The 16683-nt window shown below is 55.3% G+C and overlaps 2 protein-coding genes across 4 annotated transcripts in view; both read left to right on the top strand.

The window, feature by feature from the left end:
* RANGAP1 (Ran GTPase activating protein 1) overlaps positions 1 to 8615 on the top strand; it is a 32833-nt gene extending 24218 nt beyond the window's left edge. For 2 of the 3 annotated variants that reach the window (XM_049626407.1, XM_049626405.1), the window contains exons 11-16: positions 403 to 589; positions 1530 to 1649; positions 3675 to 3777; positions 4970 to 5058; positions 5316 to 5437; positions 7555 to 8615. In XM_049626407.1, coding sequence (XP_049482364.1) covers positions 403 to 589; positions 1530 to 1649; positions 3675 to 3777; positions 4970 to 5058; positions 5316 to 5437; positions 7555 to 7624 — 691 coding nt within the window. In that variant the 3' untranslated portion in view covers positions 7625 to 8615. The remainder of the gene's footprint in view (positions 1 to 402; positions 590 to 1529; positions 1650 to 3674; positions 3778 to 4969; positions 5059 to 5315; positions 5438 to 7554) is intronic. The other variant, XM_049626406.1, reaches the window with a different exon arrangement.
* Positions 8616 to 14486: 5871 nt separating this feature from the next.
* The window catches only part of CHADL (chondroadherin like), a 10962-nt gene continuing 8765 nt past the window's right edge, over positions 14487 to 16683 (top strand). Inside the window, exons 1-2 of the mRNA XM_049626403.1 lie at positions 14487 to 14494; positions 15958 to 16126. Coding sequence (XP_049482360.1) covers positions 14487 to 14494; positions 15958 to 16126 — 177 coding nt within the window. The remainder of the gene's footprint in view (positions 14495 to 15957; positions 16127 to 16683) is intronic.

The following is a 16683-nucleotide window of genomic DNA, read 5'->3' as shown; positions in this document are numbered from 1 at the left end:
CCCCCCCCCCCCCCCCCCCCCCCCCCCCCCCCCCCCGCCCCAGCCACAGCTTCCTGTGAGCAGTGAGATACGGCGTCTCAGCCTGGGCAGTATTCATGCCAAGCCCTGGGCCTCAGCTGTGACGGACTGTTCTCTTCCTTTCCTGTCTCCCCAGTGGGGGACTACGGGCGAGGGTGGATATGTGGTTTCTCCGTGTTCACAACATGGGCTTCCCTGGGTGATGAGAGTTGGATGACGGGCTCCCTGGTGACCCACATGCCCTCACCCTGGGAGCGGTGGTGCCCCCATCCTCTGTAGGCTCCCTCCCACCTGATTGGGGTCTGTGGGTTGTGGATCCAGGCCTCGGAGCCAACATGGGCCTCTGGGCAGGGAGGGTCTGCTTTAGCCAACTCCCCTCTGCAGTGACGATGAGGGTGAGGATGACGAGGAGGAGGAGGAGGAAGAGGAGGAAGAAGACGGAGAAGAGGAGGAGGAGGAAGAAGATGAGGAAGAGGAGGAGGAAGAGGAGGAGGAGGAAGAAGAGCCACAGCAAGGGCAAGGAGAGGAGTCATCCACACCATCAAGGAAGATTCTGGACCCAAATAGTGGAGTGAGTTCCTTGTCGTTTGGCAGGATCAGAGCCCTGGTTCTCGAATGTGAAGTCCTGGGACATCTTCACGGGGGCGGTGGGTGTGGAATCCACTTAAGTACATTGGGTGCAAACTATTTTTGAATGCGCACCCCTGTAAGTGTAAAAGGAAAAGTCATCCCAATATAGCTGTATTCATCCATATTTATATTTGTCCCAGTACAGATGCGTGTATTCACTTACGCATCATGATGTGATTATAGCATATGTGACGCGGCTGTACCGTTTAGTATGAAACATACATAAATATCTCTAAAAGAAGAGAGTAAAAAATAGGCATAAATAGAAATTCTTTTCCTACCCATCTTGGCGACCTGCAGGGACAGCCCCCCCTTCTGGAGACTGGTCCAGCTTGAACACTCGGTGTCCCTTCGCCTCGCCAGGAGGGCTGGTGTAGTCAGGGCTACCGTGTCCTTTTCCTCATAAGCTCCTGACTAAAAACTCTTGACGAACCACATGTTGGACGAGGACCCCCACACTCATGTTGAATTTCACTTTTTTCCTAGTTTATGGAAGCATTTTGACAAGTGGCTGGGCACTTTCCAGTTTTTAGTTTTTCTCTGGGCACCTCGCTAGCAGTGCTTATCCGGGCTAGACTCCAGTTCCTGGTGGGGTCCACTTTGGCCCCCCCGCACTTCTTACATCACTTCCGGGACGTCGTATGTCATGGCAAGGAGGCGCTTGGCCTAAGGAGGTGGCTTGCCCCCATCGCAGAGGCTCCCATGCTAGGAGCCAGCAAGGGCCGGCGTCTGCGGGCCCCTCACCCTTTGGGGGCTGCACGTGAGTGGGAGGAAGAGTCCAAGACTCTGAGCCTTGACTACCTAGAGCGAAGGTTGCATGTTCTGGGTGAGGAGTCTGGGTTCGGACCTCCACAGAGCCACCTGTGCCGCCTGTCCCTCAGGAGCCAGCTCCCGTGCTATCCTCCCCGCCTCCTGCAGACGTCTCCACTTTCCTGGCTTTCCCCTCTCCAGAGAAGCTGCTGCGCCTTGGGCCCAAGAGTTCCGTGCTGATAGCCCAGCAGGTAGGCGGCCACGCTTCCAACCTCTGAGCCCAGCATGCCGTGGAGATGGGGACGAGCAGAGCATGGGATTGGGAGGGGACACTGTCAGGGGGAGTGGGGACTGCCAGGTGCGTTTAAGTGTTATTTATTTATTTATTTATTTATTTTTCGACATCAATAGGCAAATTTATTGGTGGCAAGAAATTCCAATCAATACTAATCAGGCTCAGCTGGCCCACTTTTCCTTGCTGTTTTTTTTTAACTTGTTTTATTTTTTATTTTTCTAAATTTACATCCAAATTAGTTAACATATAGTGCAACAATGATTTCAGGAGTAGATTCCTTAGTGCCTCTTACCCATTTAGCCCCTCCCCCCTCCCACAACCTCTCCCGTAACCCTCAGTTTGTTCTCCATATGTATGAGTCTCTTCTGTTTTGTCCCCCTCCCTGTTTTTATATTATTTTTGTTTCCCTTCCCTTATGTTCATCTGTTTTGTCTCTTAAAGTCCTCCTATGAGTGAAGTCATATGATATTCGGCTTTCTCTGACTAATTTCACTTAGCATAATACCCTCCAGTTCCATCCATGTAGTTGCAAATGGCAAGATTTCATTCTTTTTGATTGCCGAGTAATACTCCATTGTGTGTGTGTGTGCGTACCACATCTTTATCCATTCATCCATCGATGGGCATTTGGGCTCTTTCCATACTTTGGCTATTGTTGGTGGTGCTGCTATAAACACTGGGGTGTGTGTGTCCCTTCGAAACAGCACACCTGTATCCCTTGGATAAATGCCTAGTCGTGCAATCGCTGGGTCGTAGGGTAGTTCTATTTTTAGTTTTTTGAGGAACCTCCATGCTGTTTTCCAGAGTAGCTGCTCCAGCTTGCATTCCCAAGTGTTATTTATTAAGTGGTCTCTGTGACCCACATGGGGCTCAAACCCACGACCCCGAGATTGAGTTGCGTACCCTTCCTTCCGACTGAGCCAGCTAGGGCCCCTCCCCTACATTTTAAAAATACACATAAATGAGTGTGACCAGTGTATCTGTCAACCTCCAGAAGCGGACCCCGCCACCGGCAACACACTTGGGCTGCAGGAAGGGCAGGCCTGCTGCACCTAGTGACACCTGGGGCATTTGCTCAGCACACTCATGTGCACACACCTAGGCTTCCTTCCCGTGTTCTAGAACAGCTGTCCTGCCCAGGGCTCCTGTGGAGGTCACGTGCTTTAGTGTCCCCTTGCTCCCGCCTCACTCGTTTGTTGGTTCGCTGGCTTGTTCATCCATTTGTTCGCTTCCTCATTCCCTGATGCATATTGAGGTGACTGTCCAGTGCCTCCTGTTGGCTGGGCACTGCTCCGAGTACCTAGACACGGCTTCATTATGTAACCCTCTGGGCAGCCCACAGCGTAGACCCTGTTACGCTGGGTGACACCTGAGAGAGCAGGGTTTCAGAGAAGTTAAATGATAAATAACGGAGAAATAAAGTGTGTCTGCTCCCAGAGCTACCTTGGCCTTTTGGCCGACTTCCTTTTCATGTTTTCTCTGTTTCTTTCCCTGACAAATGAGATTAAAGGCCCACTTTTTCATGTAATACCATTCGCCATCTCCTGTGTCAGGAACCATGCCCACTACCCCAGTGAGTGGATATAGCACTCAGACACTGTTTCTGGACATTCACGTTGCTTCCACCTGTCTCCACCCCAGTGAAGTTAGGTGAAGTTAAACTTCCTTGTGTTGAATGACGTCTAGCCTATATCCTGGATTATTTTGTTCAGGTTAGATTATAAGAAGAGGAGCACTGGGTCACGGGAATAACCCATTTTAATACTGATGCGCTCCCTCTGTATGCTTTGCATACCTGCCATGGACCGGACCATGCTTGGCTCGAAGGGGACAGTGTGGGCGCGAGGCAGGACCCATCTTTGCCCACCAGAGGCCCATGTCTCACCAAGGCCTCTTCCAGCCAAGCCAGCAGCAGAGTGCAGGCACATCTTCCCTGGGGCTCTGGCCCCTGGTGACTAGCCATTGTCTCTTGTGTTCTCAGACTGACACATCTGACCCGGAAAAGGTGGTCTCTGCCTTCCTGAAGGTGTCGTCTGTGTTTAAGGATGAAGCCACAGTGAGGACAGCAGTGCAAGATGCAGTAGGTAACGTGGGGTGGGCGGGGCACGGATGGCCCTGCCTTCTTGCTGCATCAGGGCTCAGATGACATTTACGGTGGCTGGAACCCCTTGTTCCAACACTTAAGTATGTACTGCTCTCCACCCCCTCCTACCTATTTTGTTGGGTTCCTGCCACGGAGTAGGCTGGCTGCTCTCCTATTTTTTGCAGATGGGGCAACTGAGGCCTTTCCAAAGCCATACAGTTACATACAGTTAGAACTCAGCCAGGCGTCTGCTGTAGGAAGACCAGATAGTCACAGCCCCAAGGCCCTGATGGGAGCAGTCCTCTCAGAGGAGAGGCCACGAGAGAGCTAGCTTTTGTCCTCATCTGAGCCTCTGCACACAGTCCCCTCCACCTGCAACCCGGAGGATGCCTGCTTTCCCATTTCTTTCACAAGGCTTCCCAAGATCTCTGGTCCTGTCATGACCCTCCCTTGCTACCCCTTTCCCTGTTACCTCCATCATAGCACCTGTCACCTTCCACTTGACCACGCATGTCTGAGCTCTGCAGTGTGGTCAGACTTGGGAAGGCAGACAGGGAAGGAAGGGCCCAGCACGTGGAGAAGAGTAGAGAGGAGTGGAGAAACGTGATGCTTTCTCCTGGATTGGTGCCCTGTGGGTGGCATTGAGGCAGGAGGGTCAGTGGGGAGCAAGGCTGGGTAGGCTGGCGAGGCCCAGATGGAGTCACTAAGTCTGCTCCCTGAGATCCCATCCCCATGAGCATTGATGGGAACGAGTAACCTGAATTGTTTCCCAGAACAGCCTAGCACGGAAGTGTGTGCCCACACAGTGCCTATAGACCCTCGGCCACTCCTTCCCCTCCCTTCTCTGCTCATTCCCCCTCACCTCTACAGAACCGCAGAAATCTCCCCCAGGGTGATCTGCCTCACTTAACCTTGCCCCCTGCCTGCCCCACCTTGGTTGTGCAAGGTCCCCAAGCCCTTTTGCAGTGTGTGAGGTCAGCATGAGAAGGACGAGGTGTCACAGCTGGTAGGTTGAGCCCTTCTCCTGGCTGTCCCCTCAGCCTGGGACCACGGTTTGCTGCCCTGTGCTCACCTGATTAGTGCAGAAGACAGGACCCAACCTGTGTGTGCCAGAGCTACGTGACCTTGGCTGGTGACCAGCCATTTGCTGCCACAAACTCATTTGTGGCCCCATTGCTGCTTCTGTCTTGCAGATGCCTTGATGAAGAAGGCCCTCAGCTCATCCTCCTTCAACTCCAATGCTTTCCTCACCAGGCTTCTCATCCACATGGGTCTGCTCAAGGTGCAGCTTCAGGGGAGGAAGGGGGAACACCTGCCCACCCACCCACCCTGTCCCACCCCTTGAGTCCTGTCGGGGGACCTGTCACCCACCCTGTCTCTGGGTCTGCTTAAGCAGCCTCGCCTTGGTGATGGGATTCAGCTTGACCTTGGCCATGGGGCTCTCTGGGCAGGGGGCTGGTGGTGGAGACCCACAGCACCCCAAACCCCGGTGACCCTGTAGCTCACTCACCCTGTTTGTGCTCTGTGTTCCCCTTACAGAGTGAAGACAAGGTCAAGGCCATTGCCAACTTGTATGGCCCTCTGATGGCATTGAACCACATGGTGCAGCAGGACTACTTCCCCAAGGCCCTCGCACCCCTGCTGCTGGCATTCATGACCAAGTGAGTGTGCCCTCATTGGCTCACACGGCAGCCGGTTCCGGCGTCTGCAGGCCCCTCGTCAGTGCAGGCTTCCCTGGCCTGCACGTTCAGGCCTATGAGAGACCCTCATGCCTCCTGGGCTCTCAGCATCCATGTTTCAGTCTCTCCTCCCCTGTGCTAAGCTGAGGACAGGGGGCTCAGGAATAGTGTCTTTTCCTGAGAGAGAGAGAACGTGGAATGGCCCCTATTTTCCAGACGAGGAAACAGCACAGGAGGGGAGGAGTTTGCCCATGGTCGCCCTGGTGCTCGAGGTCCTGTACTCAGGGATGTCTCTGCGAGCAGTTCTGTGTCCATTCTCTCAGCTACAGGGCTGAGGCTGAAGGGGCCTGTCAAACCCGTCTTCCGCAGCCACAGGCCCCTCCCCTGCGAATGCCAAATGCCCAGAGACCTGGAAATCTTGGCCGTGTCCTGGAGGAGGGTCCCGGCCCCTGGTGGGGCAGTAGCCATAGCTGGATAACAAGGAGCTTTCAGACTCCAGCGCCCACCAGGGATGAGTCAGAAGGCTTGTCCCCTGCTCTCACTGGGGCCCCGTGTAGCCCCAGCCGACCTCTGGCCCTCCTCAGGCCTCAGTCTTCCCGTCTACCCCGCCAAGTTGCTGAATGAGGTGGTCTCTGGGGGCTCTGACCACCCGTACTTACCGTGAATCCGGTGCTTTGGGAGGGAAGTGGGAGTGAGGCAGGAGAGCGACAAACTCCCCCTCGCCTTGGCGGGGGGGTGGGGGTGACGTAAGTGTGGCTCGTGCCATCGGGTCGTGCCTGGGTGTGTGAAGTGTCGGGGGCGGTCTGGCTCGGGGCACAGTGGGGAACACTGGCTGGCTTCTGGGACTGTTCGCACCGTGGCCTCTCCGCCCCCGCGGCATCTTGCGGTTCCCTGCGCACAGCACTGCCTCCTCGGGCCTCACGCTCTCGCATGTCTGCCCACCTGCCCGCCTCCACACCTGCCCGTCGCCACTGCGGCTGCCCAGGCCACCCATCCTGTTGCAGGTGGACTGGCCCGAGTGAAAAGCCGGGCTGAGGGGTGCCAGGCGGGCTCAGTCGGCGGCGCGTGCGATTCTTGATCTCGGGGTCATGAGTTTGAGCCTCACGGGTGTAGAGCTGAGTGCGTGGCCCCTCTGCCAGAGTCCAGCGCGAGCCCTCACCCTGGCCTCACGTCTCATGGCCCCGACTTCCCAGCAAGCTGCATTCTCCCCACGCCTGTTCCCACAGCAGGGGACATCGCCTTGACCCCAGCTCTTAGCTCGCTGGAGCATCTCCAGTCAGTGGCCCTGGTCCCTGCCTTCCCCCCCCTCGCCCCACAAAAGTCCGGCTCCTTTTGTCCCCTTCGGCTTCTAGTCGGCATTCTTCCCTTGGGCCTTCTTTTATTCTGAGAAGAAGCCCTTGCCCTTGTTGGTCTGTCACAGGTCCCTCCTTCAGCCGCCTGCCCGCCCTCAGTGCAGGCCTCAGTCTATACCACTTTAAAACGGGATTTATAAAAGCTGTCCCTTAGATATTCTTTGAGGTGACCGAGTGGCCTTGAAGCGACATGCACATCTTTCCTCCCTCAACTCCTGGCCACGTGGTGTGGGGTCCCACAGCTGCGCTAGACTAAGGTGTCTGTGGGCTGCGGGTCCTGGCTGCGGTCCACGCTCGCCTGGCCCCCTGGATGTCTCGCCCACGTTCTTCCTGTGTAGTGACGTTAATGATCTCAATGGTGACAGTGGCCAGCCCATTACTCGTGAGGGCCCAGGTGGCACTGTAGGGTCTGTGAGGACACCCTGGCCCTGTGCCCACCGGAAGGGCCCTGGGAAGGGCTGCCTGGTGGAGAGCAGAGGCCTGCGTTCTGGCCAAGTCTGGGCTGAGCGGCCTTGGGTGTGCTGCCGCCTCCGAGCTTCACCCCCCACTCCCGCCCGCCCCCGCCTCCTGGAAAAGTCGTCCTGAAAGTTAGAAAACTGGATGCTGGCATGTTTTTAGCCTCAGAAATGGCCCCCACTCCCTCTCCATAGGTGGGAAACTGGCCCCTGCTGCAGCCTGAACTCCCTGGGCCCCAGTGGTGTGTGTCGTGCCCTCCCACCCCCTGCACTGACCCTTCTTTCCCCACAGGCCCAACGGTGCCCTGGAGGCCTGCTCCTTTGCCCGCCACAACCTGCTGCAGACGCTGTACAAGGTGTAGATGCGAAACCGACCTCTCCCCACCCCTTGGCCTGAACCAGTGACTTGGGAAGGGACTCAGATGAAGGACTCTGGCCAGAGGCAGGGAGGGTCTTTGTCTCGTGCATCATGTCAGTCCCTGAGTATGTGTGTCGGTGTGGTGTGTGTGCAGGTGTGTGCTTCCTGTTGGGGTTTGGGTTTTCAATGTCTCCCTGCTGGACTGTTCCTGGTCCCGCTGGAGGGGAGCTGGCCCCCCCCCCCCCCCCCCCCCCACCCCCATGAAAGGGCTGAGAGCTGCTCTGCCATTAAACTTGTTACCACCTGAGGGCGCTCTGCTGATGCGTGCCTCCAGCTCCAGGCCCCGTGGCGGTCCCCTCCCACCTTGCCTTCCTTACCCTTCTGGGCTGCGCCAGCGCCTAGGGAATTGCGGTCTGTGCACTGTCCCCTCCCTCTGTGCTGTGGCCGGCTGCGCTTCATGCCCTGCCTGGGGCTGCTCACTTAGTGCTGCCTTTGCTTCCTGTCACTAAGCCCTGGTCCTAAAGCCATTGTCATCCCCGTCGTCCATCCCTGCTGTATTGATCTCTGCAGCCTGAGGGGCAGCGACTGCCACAGGCGTGGGGCTGTGGGGCAATCAGTAGAAGGCAAGGCCCTGGTTCCCGTGCCACGTGGACAGGAAGAAAAGCCAGTGGCAACACTGGGTGTCTAGGAGCAGGAGTCGCGGGTAGATGATGCTGGCTCCAGACCCATGGGGCCTGCTCCTGGCTGCTGAGATGCTGTGACTGGCCCGAGGGCCATGCTGGAGGGGGCTCTTTGGCTGGCCCAAGTCTGTTCTCCGGCCCAGGGGCAGGGGCGGGGCCCACTGAGCTAGAGCTGCAGCTCGGGTGCTCTTAAAGGACCCAGACAGGGTGGGGACTGGGCTGGAGCTGCCCCCTGACGCTCTGTGCTTTCCCCTTTGTGCTCTTTGTGTGTCTGGGCTGTGCCCGGGGCTTCACAAATAAAGTCATGTGTGGCAACTGTGGAGACTGAAAAGTCTTTCAACCCTTAAGTGGGCGGTTCTCAGGGCCTTAATGCCCACAGTCCCACCTCCGTCTGTACGGGCTTGTCCATCACCAGAGGAGCTCCTGTGCCAGCCTTGTCCCGTGGGGCAGCCTCTCCTGCCCAGGCCCAGATGTATCCAGTTGTGCCAGCTCCCCTTTTAACAGCTGGCTGGTTGGTGCTCAGCAGGGGACAGCCATTCCTGGGGGCCAGGGACGGTGGGAGACCCTTCCTCTCTGGGCACTGAGGGCCCTGAATTGGGCCTGTTTCCATCTGCTCAGCACCATCTTACCCTTGACCTAGCCTTTGGGCTGCTGGCCCCTGCATCACTCCATTTATGGACCTAAGCCAGACACTGTCCAGATTTTGCCACAAAACCCACTGGCTGCACAGTCAGGAGCCTCCTGGGTCTGTCTAGCAAGGTCACCTTGCAGCTTGGCTGGGAAGCCGCCACAGGGTATCAGGCTCCAGGGCCTGGAATGGAGGGCACCTCCCTTGGGGGCCTTCCCTCCTCCCTTTGCTACACGTGGTACGAGGACAGCTAAGCAGACCCTCCTTAGGGCCCTCCTTAGCAGGCACACTTGGGGAACCCGTGTCTCCCACAGGATTGAAGAGGCCCCTCCAAAGTTTCTTAAGGGACAGCGCTTCCTTCTTGGCTGTGGACCACTCAGGCAACATCTTTTTTTTTTTTTTTAATTGTTTTTTTTAATGTTTTATTTCTTTTGAGAGAAAGAGACAGAGTGCGAATTGGGGAAGGGCAGAGAGAGAGGAAGACACAGAATCTGAAGCAGGCTCCAGGCTCCGAGCTGACAGCACAGAGCCTGATGTGGGGCTCAAACTCACAAACCGTGAGATCATGACCTGAGCCGAAGTCGTCACTTAACTGACTGAGCCACCCAGGTGCCCCTTTAATGTTTATTTTTGAGAGAGAGAGACAGAGCGTGTGTGGGGTGGGCGCAGAGAGAGAGACGGAGGGAGACACAGAATCCAAAGCAGGTTCCAGGCTCTGAGCTGTCAGCACAGATCCCGATGCGGGGCTCGAACCTGCAAACTGGGAGATCATGACCTGAGCTAAAGTCAGACACCTAACCGACTGAGCCACCCAGGTGCCCAGGTAACGTCTTTCTTGACCAGGTGGTGGAGGAGATGCCCGTGCCTTGCCCTCCTACCCTCCATGTGAGGCGATGTGGCAGAAGGCGGGTGGATGTCCAATTGACCCCCACCCCTTTGTTAGGCCCTGTTCTGAGCTCTGGGGCCACAGCTGCAGCTTTGGCGGGGGGTTCCCGCTGTGATGTAGGAGACCAACAACGGTGGTCCAGTGTCAGAATGGTGGGCAGTGAGGCCAGGAAAGTCTTAAAGAGTTAGGGATGCAAGACCTGGGTCTTCAGATTCGAGTACAACTTCTCACGAGTGATAATTGAATAGGAGAGACTGAGGTTCAGGGCTGAGTTGGGGCCTGGCTCTTCCCTCTGGGCTGCCTGGAGCTGGCCCTTGGTGCCTCCTAGGTTACGTGAGTGTGAGCTTCGGTCTGAGAAGAGCCCCACAGATCTCACTTAACCTTGCAGCGGCTCAGCACTCCTGGCTTCTCCGGGCCACACACTGAGGAGAATCCTGTGGTCCCAGGAGTGTAGGCCCAGCCCTACTCGGTCCTTCAGACCAGCTCCAAGGTCAGGTCTCCACTGTGTACCGAGAGAGCTGTGTAGCCTTTGGAATTTTTCTGACTCAGAGGCTCCCAAGAGCTACAGCTAGTCCCGAGACTACACAGGCTCCGGGTCCCTGAGCACCATGACTTGGAATCTGCAAGGGCAGAGGTGCCTCAGCCTAGACAGTGCGTAACCGCCACGTACGAAAGGCCCGCTCAGCACCGGGCTGTTCTCACAAAGGGAGTTCAACCGTGGGCTTGGGGCTAAACCAGCAATAGTTCCATTCTGAAGCTCAAACTAGTAAACCCCCAGGAAGCACGGCCAAAGGGTCTCCCAAGCAGCACTTCCTGATAACAAGAACCCAGAAAGGCCTCTGGCCAACATCAGGAACACGGGTCAGATGCAAAGCTATGCAGTGGAGGGTTGGACGACCGAGAGCCAACGCACCAGCTCTAGCTACATGCATACCACGGATGAATCCGGATGTCGGGTGAAGATCTTCAGCATGTGCTTGCATGTGATAAACCCTGCATTCAGGGTGGGCGGTGGTCTGGGGATGGCAGGGGCCAGGGTGGGGTGAAAGCACAGTTGTCTGCAACGTTCAGAGTGATCCTCATCCATCCATTTACCAGCCATAGTGTTTTTTTTTAAGGAAGTAGAACACAAGAGCATTTAAAAAAAAATTTTTAGGGGCGCCTGGGTGGCTCAGTCGGTTGAGCGTCCCGACTTCGACTCAGGTCATGATTTCACAGTTTGTGGGTTCGAGCCCCACATCAGGCTCTGTGCTGACACCTCAGAGCCTGCATCCTGCTTCGGATTCTGTGTCTCCCTCTCTCTCTGCCCCTCCCCTGCTCACATTCTATCTCTCTCTCAAAAAATAAATATAAAAAAAAATAATTTTTTTAATGTTTATTTTAATTTTGAAAGAGAGCATGTGTACAAGCTGGGGAGGGGCAGAGAGAGGATCCCAAGCAGGCTCCACGATGTCAGTGCAGAGCTCGATGCGGGGCTCGATGTCATGAATTGTGAGATGAGATCATGACCTGAGCTGAAATCAAGAGTCGGACACTTAACTGACTGAGCCACCGGATGCTGCAACGCAAGAGCATTTTCTGACACGCCAAAAGCACAAGCCACAAGGAAATTTGCCTCTGTCAAAATAGAAAGTGAATAACAACCAAAAATACCATGAGAACTGGCAAGGTGATAAAGTACAAAAAGACTGTGACTTACATATAAGGGTTAGTGTTGAGAATAATACATCCAATTGAAAACCGGGCACAGGATATGAACAGAGTTCACAGGTGATGAAGTGTGAAAAGCAAACAACTTTACTGGTAATTAAGGAAATGAAAACAAAACCACAGAGGCATCATTTTGGACCAGACTGGCAAATGTCACGTAGAGGTGACATCAGGAGAGCAATGAATCTCCTACATTTTGTATGTTGCTGGAGGGATGTCAAACTAATAAAACCACTTCAGATAACAATTTGGCAGATACTAAAAAAGGTGAGGGTATGTGTAGCCTGTGACCTCAAATTCCATTTCTAAGGATCTACCTTAGAGAAACCGTTCTGTGGGCATATGAGGCGACAAGTTATAAGGGCAACTTAATAAAGGATTCCAGGAAATTAATAACCTAAATGTCCATCGGGAAAAGAATGGTTAATTACAGGGTGTGCGTGCAATGAGATAATCAGGAGTTAAGGGGCGCCTGGCTGGCTCAGTCAGAAGAGCACGCAACTCTTGGTCTCGGGGTTGTGAGTTCGAGCCCCATATTGGGTGTAGAGATTACTTAAAAGCTTAAAAATTTTTTCTTAATGTGTGGCAGTGAATACAGCAGATGCGGGAGCTGTCTGCATTCATGTTAATAAACGAATTTCACTGAGCGCAGAGTGTGATGTGAGGCTCAAACTTTCATGAACCGTGAGATCATGACCTGAGCCCAAGTCAGATGCTTAACCAACTGAGCCACCCAGATGCCCCGATTGTATTAAGTAATCTCTACGCCCAACACGGGGCTGGAACTTACGACCCCAAGATCAAGAGGCGCATGCTCCACCGACTGAGCCAGCCGGGCACCTCTGCAATATATATTCTAAAATAATTCAGAGGGGCTCCTGGGTGGCTCAGTCAGTTAAGGACCCAACTCTTGGTTTCAGCTCAGGTCATGATCTCATGGTTTGTGGGTTCGAGCCCCACAACGGGCTCTTCACTGACAGTGTGGAGCCTGCTTGGGGTCCTCCCCCACTCTGCCCCCACCTGTTCATGCTCTCTCTAAATAAACTAAAAACATAATTCAGAATATATAGAGTTTCTACAAGTTAATAAGACAATAGCAAAACGAACAAAAGGTTTGGGGGCTTCACAATAAAGCGTATGAATAGGTGCTTACTTTCATTAGTCTTCAGAGAAACGCGCATTCGAATCATCCCGTAATGCTGTCCCACCCTCGCTAGGATGGCTAAGGTACAAGACAGACCATCGCAAGCACTGGTGACAGTGTGGAGCAACGGAAGTCCCACACTGCTGGGGGAAAGTGTAAACCGGTACAAACACTTTGAGAAACTTTGGCAGTATCCACTGAAGCTGAAAATAAGCATATTCTAACACCAGAAGTTCCACCTGTAAGTATATCCCGGCAGAGGTCTCGCCATGTTCTCCAAAAGACACGCAAACATGGGAAACAGCGCTCTCCATAATAGCCTCACCCTGGAAGCACCCCAGATGTCCAAGAGTGGAATGGATTGTTGCCTGGGTGGCTCAGTCAGTTAAGCGTCCAACTTCTGCTCAGGTCACGACCTTGTGTTTGTGAGTTCGAGTCCTGCATCTGGCTCTGTGCTGACGGCTCAGAGCTGGAGCCCGCTTCGGACTCTGTGTCTCCCTCTCTCTGTGCCCCTCCCCTGCTCGTGCTCTCTTTCTCAAAAAATAAACATTAAGAAAAAAAAAAGGTGGAGGTGAGAATCCTCCGCCTAAGCAGGGAGGAATATTTTAGCATTGGCGTTGTTTAGAATCGTCAGCCAGCACGTGATGACAATAAAAAGCACACCAGTGGGTCTCATTGCATTGAAGTTCCCTACGGACAGCACACCCCCTTATTGCCTGCATCTGGGGCAGACGGCTCTCCTGCCTCTGCCCCCATGCCACTGCTGTGGACTATTTATGGAATGGAGTGCTGAAATGGTATATAAAGATGAAAATAAACACATTCTTAAAATATGCATCACAGATGAAGCCCACAGACATAATGTCGAATGGAAAAGAAAGCACCTAGAGGAGTTCACACTCAGTGATGCCACTGGCTTGAGATCTGCTGAGTGAAATAAAGCACATGCAGAAGTCTGTGTGGTGTGGCGCCATTTCTGGTTCAAAACAAAACCAAACCCAAGCAAACTGAATAATGACAGAAGCAAATGCACCAGAAACATGGATCCAAACAATCCCAGGATATGTTGAAGTTTGCTATGATTTAGATGAACTTTGCAAGTGTGTCCAGGAAGGTAAGCATTTGGACATTGTTTTTGCAGTATCGCTTGTAACAAAGTTGGAGGCGACCAAAATCTCCAAGATTAACGGATAAGCGGAGTTGCCACCTGTATACAATGGAATATTAGACAACAGTTAAAACACGACTAAGAAAAGTCAACCAGGATCACTCCTGATAATTTGATGTTAGGTGAAAAAAAATTGCAGAATATTGTCTGTACGGTGTTAAACAATGTATGTAAATGTGTGAAACAGAAAGGACTGAGGTAACCATTCTTGAGCACCTACTATGTGCCAGGTACCTTCCTGGACCCCCACGGCAACCCTGTGAGCTACTTACTAATATTGTTTTTCACAGAGCAGGGAACTGAGGCTAGTGAGGGGCAGCCCGACGGGACAGCCCACAGCTGGGAGGGAGCCCAGGGCCGGGACCCACAGGCTGGCCGCTAGAAGCTCCCTGCCAGCCAGCCCGGGACCAGCTTGCCCAGGCTGGGCTCTCAGGCCCGGGCCACCATCCGGAGCCCTGAGCCGGCGCCGGGCAGGAGGCCCTGTAACTCCAGCCGCCGCTCCCGCCCCTGCCCGCCCCTCCTTCACCTCAGCCTCCGGCTGGACTGCCCACAATGCCTCCCATTCAGCCCTGTCCCTGCTGCCAGGCCTGCGGGCCAGAGAGGGGGGCTCCCGCGGCATCCAGGCCGACTGGCAGTGTGAGCCGGACGGCATGGAGGGGTGAGTGTTTGGGCCCTGGGGGCAGAAGGGGGTGTTTAGAGAAGCTGAGGGGCTGCGGGCAAGCTCCTGGCCCTCTCTGGGCCTCTGAGGGCTTGGGGGACAGGGGCTCTGGGATCTGCTGGGGGGAGAGATCCCCCGAGGGTGTCCCCGTGGGCTAGTCCTCCAGGGCTTGTCTGAGAGCTCAGCAGGCCTCTGAGCCCTGGACACTTGTCCCTGAGGGATCTGCCCCCACGGGCCCCGTCCCCTGTCCACCCGGAGCCTCGGCCTCAACCCGGGCTCTGGAGGATGTCACCGGCCCCGGCCTTCTAGAAGACTGAACAACAGATGGTGACCATCGGTGAGCAGAGCTGGGGAGGCTGAGGGTGGAGGCCCGGCCCAGAGGCTGTGATGTGAGCTGAGAACAGAAGGAAGAGCTGGGCGAGTTAGGTGTCGGGTGGCGAGGAGAGGAGGGGAGGAAGGTCTGTCATGTGTGTTTATGGTCAGGGAGCCGAGGGTGACACCGGACAATTTGAGCACATTCCAGGTGGGATCAGGAGTCAGGGCTTTCCACCAAAGGCCGTGCAGAGATGCTGGAAGGTTCTCAGCTGGTGGCGTCAGGGCCCATCTGCATTTTGGAAAGTTCCCTCTGGTTGGTGGTGGGCAAAGCACGGGGTGGGGGAGCCAGGAGAGCCCTGGGGCACAGTCATCCCTAAGAAGTGACAAGCGGTGGGTGTAGTTGTGAGGCCAAGGGGCCCACTTGGGTAATGGGTGGAGAAGCTGGGGGACGATGGACAGGTAAGGGGACAGAGCTGCCCAAAGCACAGCCCAAGCCCGTCTGTCTGCTCAGCTCCCCCACCCCAGTCTGAACTGGAGCGGTGGCAAAGATGAAGGGACAACAGGGGCATAAACAGAGGCCCAAGCCTCCTGCTCACCTGCCAATTAAGGCTCCCTGAGGCTCTCAGACCCAATACCTGGTCCCCCAAACCTTGCCTTACAAACTGGGGCCTGGCCTGGTTCCCCCCTGGCTGCCAGGCTGTCTTCTCACTGTGGGTGCCTGTATGCTCCCTGCCACCGTGGAGCTGGCACCACATCTGTCTGAGGCCTGGCTGCCTCTCTCTCTGCCACCCTGACACTGGGAGGCCCCAGCCTTCCCCTGGACCCCGGAGCCTCACCACAGCCCGGCACACCCTCTGAGCCCTTGGCTCATCCTCACATTCAGCAAGTACTCATTGAGCCATGGGGCAGATGGATGGTCGAAGGGACTTGCCAGGTCTCCTTTCTGAGCCTCAGTTTCCTCCAGTGTTAAACCAGGCTAAGAATGGAGCCTCTGCCGCACAGGGCGTCGTGAGGCTCAGGGCGATGACACTTCCCCTGGGGCCAAAGGAGAAAGATGTCCGAGGGGCTCTGGAAACAGGAGCTGGGCTTGGTGAAAGGACAGCGTGGGACATCTGCCCCCGTGAACTGACCCTCCCTCCCCCTCCCAGGACCCAGAGCGTCTCCTTGGTGCTGCTGCTTCCCCTGCTGCTGCCACCGGGCCCAGTTTGGCATGCGGCTGCCCAACGCTGCCCACAGACGTGCGTTTGCGACAATTCCAGGCGGCATGTCGCCTGTCGGCACCAGAACCTCACTGAGGTGCCAAACGCCATCCCCGAGGTCAGCGGGGGGGGTAGGGGGGGTGGGCAGGGAGGACAGCAGGGGGAACCTGGGTTGGCACCAGTGGATCTGTCACTGCCTAACTGGGAGACCTTGACAAGTCATTTTTCCTCTCCGAGCCTCAGTCTTCACGTCTGTAACATGGGAATAACAACCAATACTGGGGAGACGACCTAGTTAAAGTTCTATGTGTTTGGAACAAGTAGGTGACCTGTAAGATAAGTCCTGGATGAACTACAAAGCCTGTGGGAGAGAACTGGAGAGAACAGGGGATATGCTGGAATAAGATACGGTCTCTGCTCTGTGGAGTCAGGAGCTAGTGGAGAGGAGAGAGAGTACATGGCAGTGACAGCTCAATGTGAAAAGTGCCCAGGTGGCTAAGGAGGAAGGCTTCCTGGAGGAGGTGTCAGGGAGCAGGATGAAGAGAACGAGGGAAAGGTGTGGGGGAGAGGAGCGTCCAGGTGAGGGAACAGTGCGTGCCAAGGCCAAGGGTGGCAAGGCGCGCGGGCCGCTCAGCCTCCCCCCCCCCCCCCCCCCCCCCCCCCCCCCCCCCCCCC

Source organism: Panthera uncia, chromosome B4, assembly GCF_023721935.1.
Source record: "Panthera uncia isolate 11264 chromosome B4, Puncia_PCG_1.0, whole genome shotgun sequence".
NCBI classification, from domain to species: Eukaryota; Metazoa; Chordata; class Mammalia; order Carnivora; family Felidae; genus Panthera; species Panthera uncia.
The sequence above is the reverse complement of the archived record's forward strand: the minus strand, read 5'-3'. Positions and strand labels throughout refer to the sequence as shown.